The 9,770-nt window shown below is 46.3% G+C and overlaps 1 protein-coding gene across 1 annotated transcript in view; it reads left to right on the top strand.

Annotated features, from left to right (window-relative positions):
- Positions 1-9,120, top strand: part of IMPA2 (inositol monophosphatase 2) — a 47,758-nt gene extending 38,638 nt beyond the window's left edge. Inside the window, exons 6-8 of the mRNA XM_003800474.3 lie at positions 6,410-6,518; positions 7,590-7,741; positions 9,005-9,120. Of these exons, the coding sequence (XP_003800522.1) occupies positions 6,410-6,518; positions 7,590-7,741; positions 9,005-9,120 (377 nt within the window). The remainder of the gene's footprint in view (positions 1-6,409; positions 6,519-7,589; positions 7,742-9,004) is intronic.
- Positions 9,121-9,770: the final 650 nt, after the last annotated feature.

Below are 9,770 nucleotides of genomic sequence, written 5' to 3'. Positions count from 1 at the left end.
GGCTGGGGATTCAAACCTACCACCTTAGGTATATGTGGCTGGCGCCTTAGCCGCTTGAGCCACAGGCGCCTAGCCCTCAAGGTGGTTTTGATTTGCATTTCTCTGATGATTAAGGAAAATGAGCATTTTTCAGGTGTTTGTAGGCCATTTGTCTTCTTGGGAGATTTTGTTATGTCTGCTACCCAGTGATTAATGAGATTGTTCTTTTCTTGTTGATTTTTTTGAATTTTCTGTAGATTGTGGTTATTAGCTTTATGTCAGATTCATAGCATGCAAATAAATCTCTTTTCCCATTCTGAAGATTGTCCATTTGCTTTATTATTAATTTATTTATATACATATGTTTTGGAGCTAAGAGTCTCACTCTGCCACCCTGGATAGAGTGCATCACAGCTCACAGCAACTTCAACCTCCTGGGCTCAAGGGATCCTCTTGCTTCAAGCTCCCAAAAAGCTGGGATTACAGACCCCCACTACCATGTGCAGCTGGTTTTTCTATTTTTAGTAGAGATGGGGTCTTGCTCTTATGCTGGTCTTAAACTCCTAAACTCAGGTAATCCATCTGTCTCTGCCTCCAAGAGTGCTAGGCTTACAGGTATGGACCACTGTGCCCGGCCTGCCCATTTGTTTTAATTGTTGTATCTTTAGCTGTTCAGAAGGTTTTTAGCTTGATCAGGTCCCATTTATTTATTTTTGGTGTTGCTACAATTACTAGTAGAGTCTTCTTCCTAAAATCTTTCCCCAGGCTGATTTTGTCAAGAGTTTTTTCCACATTTTTTTCTAGAGTTTTTATCATTTTGTGTCTTAGTTTTAAATCTTTTATCCATCACGAGTCAACTTTTGTAAGAAGTGAGAGGTGCAGGTCCAGTTTCAGTCTTTTATATGTGGTTAATCTGTCCTTGATTTCATTTGGGAAAAAAGTACATTGGCAAGAACAAGAAACAATGAATTCCTGGCAACCAGAAGAGGAAGGTGCTGGATGCAGAGCCATCTTTTCACAAATTGGAAAACTACATGAAGAAACCCTTTTCTTTCACAGAATCACCAGTCTGGCCTGAGTCTGGTCCCACTCCACAGGGGCTCCCCAGTCTGAGCAGGTCACCTTGCGTCTCCCTGACTTGGGGATTGGCGGTGCTCGGCACAGGGCTGTCTGGAGGGAGGAGGTCATGGTAACTGTGAGAGATGGCTCTTTCTCCACATGACCTAATTTCTGCTTGTGAAATAGCCCCAGGGTGCTCCACCTGTGTCAGCCCTGAGGTGAGGAGGGGCTGCCTGTCCAGGCTGGCACTCATGACTTTCCTCCACACACAAAGCGGTTGGCCCTGCCCTTAGGTGCAGAGAATGGGCAAGGCCTTGGCCCTGGAGAGTGGTCACACTTCAGTTCCTGGTTGGAGTGGGTGCTTATCTCTCTGTGGAAAGTGACTTCAGCTTCCTGGTTCCTGGGGGGAAATCTTCAGTGTCTTCCTTAATATCTTCCTGCAAGGATTAAGAGTGGTACCAGTCAGTAAATGCCCTGTATATAAGGATTTCATTCTCTTGAACTTGTCTCTCAGAGAAAATCTCTTTCTGGTATTTTGTTTGTTTGTTTGTTTGATTGTCTTTTGTTGTTTTTTTTTTTTGAGACAGAGTCTCACTGTGTCACCCTCGGTAGAGTGCTATGGCATCACAGCTCACAGCAACCTCAAACTCTTGGGCTTACGCAATTCTCTTGCCTCAGTCTCCCAAGTAGCTGGGACTACAGGCACCTGCCACAACACCTGGCTATTTTTTTGTTGCAGTTGTCATTGTTGTTTAGCTGGCCCCAGCTGGGTTTAAACCTGCCAACCTCAGTGCATGTGGCTGGCGCTGCAACCACTGTGCTATGGGCTCCAAGCCAAGAAAAATCTCTCTTAAAGTATACGTCCATGGCTCGGCGCCTGTGGCTCAAGCCGCTAAGGTGCCAGCCACATACACCTAAGGTGGCGGGTTCGAATCCCCAGCCCGGGCCCGCCAAATAACAATGATGGCTGCAACCAAAAAAAAATAGCTGGGCATTGTGGCGGACGCCTGTGGTCCCAGCTACTTGGGAGGCTGAGGCAGGAGGCTCGCTTGAGCCCAGGAGTTGGAGGTTGCTGTGAGCGTGATGCCACGGCACTCTACCCAGGGGGATAGCTTGAGGCTCCATCTCAAAAAAAAAAAAAAAAGTATACGTCCAGCAGTAAGGGACACCTGTTAGGGACTTGGAGATAGTGCAGAGTCTCTCACACCCCAGTGAAGTTGCTAGAAGGTTTTAAATTGATGATTCAGAAATCCTACTTCTGTCAACCTTTTTTTTCTTTCAGATTAATATAAGAGCACATACGATTAGGTTACATTGTTTGCATTTGTTAGTTAAAGTCCAAGTTGTAGTTAAGCCCTTCACCCAGGAGATGTGCCCGATAGCCCTATGTTGTGCTGGTTAGTGACAGCTTCCTAACCCCCCTCCTTCTTCTCCTCTGCCCCTCTTCCCCTCCTCCCGTGAATTTAATTGTGTGTCTCCCATGTGGTTCTGTAGTTATCCATCTACTAGTTTCATACTAGTATTGAGTGCATTGGTGCGTGCTTTTCCTTTCTTGTGATACTTAGGAGGATTTTCTCCAATCCTTCAGGTAAGCATAAAAGATACACAGTCTCCATCTTTTTTTCTTTTTAATTTCAGGTTAATGTGAGGGTGCAAATACCTAGGTTACAATGTTTGCATTTGTTAGATAGAGTCCCTCTTACAGTGTCCTGCACCCAAGAGGTGTGCGATATACCCTTACATTGTGCCCATTAAGTGGGAGCTCCCCAGTGCCCCCTCTCTCCTTTATCTCTCCCTCCATCTTTCCTTATGGCTGAATAGTATTCCATGGTATACATATACCAGAAGTTATTTATCAATTCATAAATTGATGGGTACCTGGGTTGTTTCTATGTCTTTGGGATCCTGAATTGAGCTGCTATAAACATTCTAGTAAATATGTCCTTATGGTAACATTGGGTTTTTTCTCTAGGGTAAATACCTACTAATGGGATTGTGGGATCAAATGGACTTTAAGGATTCTCCATTCTTCCTTCCTAAAAGCTTGTATTAGTTTGCAGTCCTACCAACAGTGTAAAAGTGTTCCCTTCTCTCCACATCCACGCCAGCATCTGCAGCTTTGGGACTTTGTTACATGGGCTGTTCTCACTGGTGTTAGGTGATATCTCAAGATGGTTTTGATTTGCATTTCTCTGATAATTAGAGGCCATGAACATTTTTGCATGTATTTGTTGGCCATTTGTCTGTCTTCTTGGGAGAAGGTTTTGTTCATGTCTCTTGATATGGGTTGTTTGCTCTTGTTGATTATTTTAAGTTCTCTGTAGACTGTGGTCAGATTTATAGCATGCAAATATCTTCTCCCATTCTAAAGGTTGTCTGTTTGCTTTAGTTGTGTTGTTAGCTGTGCGGAAGCTTTTTAGCTTGATCAGGTCCCATTTATTTATTTTTGGTGTTGCTACAATTGCTAATGGAGTCAACTTCATAAAATCTTTCCTCAGGCTGATATCATCAAGAGTTTTTCCTCATACCTTCTTCTAAGAGTTTTCATCATTTTGTGTCTTAGATTTAAATCTTTTATCCGTCGTGAGTTAGTTTTTGTCAGTAGTGAGAGGTGTGGGTCCAGTTTCAGTCTTTTACATGTGGCTTATCAGGTCTGTAAGCACCATTAATTGAATAGAGATTCTTTTCCCCAGTGTATGCTTTTGTTTGGTTTATCAAAGATCAGATGGTGAGAGGAAGTGGGTTTCTTTTATCTCTAGGTTCTCTATTCTGTTCCATAGATCTATGTCTCTTTTTTATGCCAATACCATGCTATTTTGATCACTATAGACTTGTAGTATAACCTGAAGTCTGGTAACACGATAACTCCCAATTTGTTTTTATTTCTTAGAATTGCGTTGGCTATTTGGGATTTTTTCTGGTTCCATATGAAACAAAGTACTATTTTTTCAAGTTATTCAAAGTATGACAGTGCTTTAATGAGTATTGTATTAAATCTGTAAAGCACATTGGACAGTGTAGACATTTTAAGAATGTTGAATTTTCCCAGCCATGAGCTTGGTACGTTCTTCCATTTGTTAATGTCTTCTGTTATCTCTTTTCTCAGGGTTTTGCAGTTCTCTCTGTAGAGATTCATCACATACTTTTTTAGGTATATTCCAATGTATTTTATTTTCTTTGAAGCTACTGTGAAGGGATTATGTCTTTGATTTGATTCTCAGTTGGACTGTGGTTGGCATACATGAAGGCTACTGATTTGTGGACATTGATTTTACATTGCAAGATTTTGCTGTACTTCTTGATCACTGCCAGGAGTCTTGTGGTTGATTCCCTGGAGTTTTCTAAGTATAAGATCATATCATCAGCAAAGAATGAGAGCTTGACCTCCCCTGTCCTCGTTTGGATGCCCTGATATCCTTCTCTTACCTGACTACAATGGGTAGAACTTCCAGCACTGTGTTGAATAGTAGTGGCAATACTGGACGTCCTTGTCTGGTTCCTGTTCTAAGTGGAAATGCTTTTAGTTTTACTCCATTCATTATGATATTAGCTGTGGGCTTGTTGTAATTGGCTTCTATCAGTTTAAGAAATGTCCCGTCTATGCCTGTTTTCTGGCCAATTTTGTTGATTTCTTGAGATAGGTTTTGGACTTTGTTTCCACCTTCTCTTCAACTCCATTCATCTTACTTGCCATCTATATTCTGAATTCTATCTCTGTAACTGCTAATTTGTTTTTGGATGGCATCTTCATCTGTACCTCCATTGTTATCCCTAGAGTGAATTGATGTGCTCTAAGTTTTCATCTTGCCAGCGTTCTTCTGCTGATCCTCCCCATCGGTGTTTATTATTATTATTTTTTTAATTTTAAGCTGAAAGGTTAGGGTCTCCCTAAATCATTGAGGGAGATTCTGGTTGGGCTCACTTAGGTGGCTCACAGGCAGCCAGCCACTGGAGCCTGCAGGGTGGACTCTGTGTCAGTCTTTTTTAAAATCAATATGACTATATAAAGCTATACAGAAAAACATTTATTTCATAACTGTTTATAATAAGAAGAATGGAAAATGTTCATTTCTAGAAGACTGGCTAAATATAAATTGTAGTTATTACAGTGAATGGAATAGAATGCTAGAGCAAGGTACTGATAGTAAAAGATAGGGGTTTTGTGGGGGTTTTTTGTTTTTGTTTTGTTGTTGTTTTGTTGTTTTGCAGCTTTTGGCCGGGGCTGGTTTTGAACCTACCACCTCCAGTATATGGGGCCAGTGCCCTACTCCTTTGAGCCAAGGCAACACCCTGTATTTTGGGGGGGGGGGTTGTTTTTTTGTTTGTTTGTTTGAGACAGTCTCACTCTGTCACCCTGGGTAGAGTGCTGTAGTGTCATAGCTCACAGAAGCCTCCTGAACGCAAAGTGCTTTGCTGTGCAGCCAGGTGCTTTCCAGAAAGTGCTGGGTGTATAAAATGAGAGCTTCCCTAAAAGAAAAGGGCAGATGGGTCCCTCAGATTCTGAGTGATTTCCTCAATAAGAGGATGATAACTCAAAAATGGCAGAGAATCAGGCCCATTTAGCTGAACAGAGGCGATTTCTCTTCCTGGAGAGTCACTCTGTGTTGTCATCCAAGCACACCTGGTTTGGCTTTGTCGTGCCTGAGCAGTGAGGCCTGACAGGACATGACTGAGGTTTGGCTGTGTTTGGTGTGTGGAAAGCAGGGACAAACTGCTCAGATCTCCCAGTAGCGAATCAGGGACAGAGACAGAGTCCCAGGCCCATCCTTCACTCCCAGCCAGGCTCATGCATTCAGGCAACAGAAGGGCCACAGCCCGGCCCATAAACGGTGGGAGTATGAGAAGCTGTGTCCACTGGGATCAAGCCTCCCTTTCTAAAGACAACATTGTTCAAAAGTTGGTTCTCAGAAATTAATAAACAGAATAGTAAAAGAAAATAGAAAGATGCTTTCTCCAAGGGTATGATATTTCCATTTTTGTGATCCAGCATTTAGAGAATGAGGTGTTTTATTTTTCCCCTCCAAACATTGATTTTATTTGTTATTGAATGAAGGTGATTTTCATAAGCTACCAAATCCTTTCAAGGTCTTTACACTACCTATTAAAGACAAAGTATCCTTTGAGAAGTCTGCTCCCTCAGCTGTTGGAAACAATGGTGTGACAGGAATGATGAGGACTCAGGCGGAGTGCAGCGTCTGTCTCCTCACTATGTCCTTATTTTCAACATAGCTGTCACAGAAACCTCCCACATAAAGCACACCAGAGGTGATCCTTACTCTGAGAAACAAAGGCTCACATTTGAGTTTGGCTTCAGAGAAAACCCGGACTGCTCAGTTGGTTTTGCTGGTGATGGGAAATCTTTCTATTGCAGATCTCTCCAAGGCCTTGGTTCTAACAGAAATTGGCCCCAAGCGTGACCCTGCAACTCTGAGACTGTTCCTGGGCAACATGGAGCGGCTGCTGCATGCCAGCGCTCACGGGTAGGGCCAGTCCTGGGAACACTGCGGCCAGAGGGGAAGGAACCAAACACTTGTTCTTGCCAAAAGCTTCTCCCTGTGCAGCAGGAGTGGGAGGGGGCTGCATACACCACCTGCAACCCTGCAACACCAGGCACAGAGAAGTCAGGCAGTGGATCTGGCCCCCGTGGGATGCAATATTCCATTGGCTGCAGGGCCCATGTCCCTTCTGCTTGGTGTTTCAAGAATCTGCATATGCTGTGGGAGGCTGAGGCAGGTGGATTGCTTGAGCTCAGGAGTTCGAGACCAGCCTGAGCAACAGAGAGTGAGACACTGTCTCTGTTTTTTTTTTTTTTTTTTTTTTTGTAGAGACAGAGTCTTGCTTTATCACCCTTGGTAGAGTGCCGTGGCATCACACAGCTCACAGCAACCTCCAACTTCAAGGCTTAGGCGATTCTCTTGCCTCAGCCTCCTGAGTAGCTGGGGCCACAGGTGCCTGCCACAATGCCCAGCTATTTTTTTTTTGTTGCAGTTTGGCCGGGGCCAGGTTTAAACCCACCACCCTCAGTATGTGGGGCCAGCGCCCTACCCACTGAGCCACAGGTGCCACCCAAGACACTGTCTCTATTAAAAATAGAAAAATCAGCCAGGAGTTGTAGCAGACTCCTGTAGTCCCAGCTACTTGGGAAGCTGAGGCAGGAGGATCACTTGAGCCCAGGAGTTCACTGTTGTGAGCTATGACGCCATGGCCCAGGGCACAGAGTGAGACTCCATCTCAAAAAAAATAAATAAATAAATTTTGCATAACTGCCATCCAGGCCCTTGGCCAAGGCATCCTTGCTCATCCTCAGAGCCCTTCCTAAGTGCACTGGGCTTCAGACAATTACTTTGATTTGGCACACTAAGGGTCTGTGCAGTGACTGCTCATTCATGTAAGGAGGCTCACATTGAAAGTCAAGCCCAGCAGAGTTACACTCAGGTCTCCAGCTGTCCTAGCTGCATCTTGGGTTCCAGGGCTGTGTGACCAATGAGGTCAGCGTGCACACCGGGGAGGAAGCCCACCTCATCTCAGATGCCTCCTTCCTTCTCCACCAGGGTCCGCATGATTGGAAGCTCCACCTTGGCACTCTGTCACCTGGCCTCAGGTGCTGCCGATGCCTATTACCAGTTTGGCCTGCACTGTTGGGACCTGGCAGCTGCCACGGTCATCATCAGAGAAGCAGGCGGCATTGTGATGGACACTTCTGGTGAGCCCCCCTGTGCCCAGTTGTACAAACTAGACCAAGTGATGCCCAGAGCAGGTGCCCCCTGGGATCCCCACTTCCCCCAAGTTTCTGACAGTGAGCACCTCCCCAGCTGGGCTTCCTTTCTGCATCTGCCAGCTGTGGGACCAGGGCACCTTGCTGGATGGCAGCAGCACTTCATACATCGTCAGCAGGTCTTACATACACCTAGATGCACAGATCCAATGAGGCAGATGGGGCAGGGGCCATGCTAGAGTCCAGCTGACCAATATCTGAGGTCAGCTGCTTTCCCATGGCCCTAAAGCTTGATGCTGGCTCATCACTGGTACAGGGTATGTGTGGCCTGCTGAGTCTTAGAGCCATTGATCTGGACAGTGACGTGGTCCTGCTTCTGTGAGGTCACCTGCCCTGGGAGCATGGGAGCCCTGCGCTTGCACTCCCTGCCACGTCCTGTCTCTTCAGACTGAGATCTGAGCTCAGGAGCAGCAGTGAGGGGCCAGGTGAAGCCTGCTCAGACTTGGTTCTCAGGAGCTCTCTGGCAGGACACTGTAGCTCACAACTAACCATTGGATCTGAGCAGTGAGTCTTTTGTAGTATGATTTCCACTTTTTTCCTATTTTTCCTTTGAAAGACCTTAATAGAGCTATCAGAAAGGTATGAAAATGAAGAAGTCTCAGCCACGGTAGACTGAGTAGTCAAATTTCAGATTTTAAAAGCCTCCAACACTCCAGGTTTTACCACGTCAGCCCCTGGACCCCAGGAAGACACAGGCCTTCACTATCAACCCTGGCAGCTTGGCGTGTGGTCCCCAGGGCAGTGGGGCCTGTGGCACCAGCAGGCTCAACCCCACCCTGCCATGCCAAGTGACAGCCTTCACTTCCTGAGGCCCTGCCGGCCCAGGTGCAAGGCTCAGGTGGAGGAGGACTGCTGCCCGCCCAGGCTCAGGTGAAGGAGGACTGCTGCCTGCCCAGGCTCAGGTGGAGGACTGCTGCCCACCCAGTCATGGCTGAGATACTGGGCTTCGCATCCTCCCAGCACAGACTGTAGGATAGCCCAGGTTCTGGCCGCCCTTACCTGCATTCCCACAAGGACAGATGAGGTGGCATGTGTGAGGCCCCACCCCTTTCCCAGGCCAGGTCGCTGCCAGCCCACTGGTCTGTGCAGGCACAAGGGCTCTGGAGGTCCCTGCATGTGAGATAAATTGTCACATGAGATTGTCCAACCCCTCCAGTAACCTGGGGCGGCCCTCCCTTCCTCTCTCCGCAGGTGCACCCCTTGACCTCATGGCATGCAGAGTGGTTGCTGCTGGCACAAGGGAGATGGCCATGTTCATAGCTCAGGCCTTACAGACTATTAACTACGGGCGTGACGATGACCAGTGAGCATGATGGCAAAGGAGCTCTGACGGCCTCCATGGGGTGCTGCGGGCCTCCCGTGCTGTGTGCTTTGCTTCCTGCCATCTCAGAGGGAAATGCTGTGCTCAGGTGTGCGGCACACGCGTCTCTCTCATGGGGATTGGTGTTTAGCTGCTTCTTCTTGTAAGTTCATATAGCCTTTCTCAGGTTAGTGCCTGTTCCTCTGTCAGAGCCAAAAGCCAAATCTCCCAGCTTTGATAACCCAATCATGATTTTCCCCAGAAGACAAATCTCAGGTAATAAGGTTTACAACTTCTGGGAAAGTGGACTGGCTCTCACACCCCACCATGGCACTTCAGAACACATGTAACCCAAGCAATGCTCAGCCACTGCGCCCAGACAGCCTGGGGTGTGGCCGCAGATCAGGCTGCCGGAAATGCAGAGCTGACAGACCCTGTCATCTGCCACCTATGATAAGTGCTCTGAAAACAACTCCAGGGATCATCATGTCAGTGTTCAAAATCCAAGATATTGGACTGACTGAAAAAAACTTGTAGCCCCAAAACAAACCTCTGAAATGCTATTGTTGTGATCCATTTAATGGGGAAAAATTGTGCCGTATTCTCTGGGCCATATTTGTTTCTTGTTAGGAGGGAGATTCATGTATGGTATAAGGA

Source organism: Otolemur garnettii, unplaced genomic scaffold, assembly GCF_000181295.1.
Source record: "Otolemur garnettii isolate 467f Iridium unplaced genomic scaffold, OtoGar3 scaffold00176, whole genome shotgun sequence".
Taxonomy (NCBI): domain Eukaryota; kingdom Metazoa; phylum Chordata; class Mammalia; order Primates; family Galagidae; genus Otolemur; species Otolemur garnettii.
The sequence above is the reverse complement of the archived record's forward strand: the minus strand, read 5'-3'. Positions and strand labels throughout refer to the sequence as shown.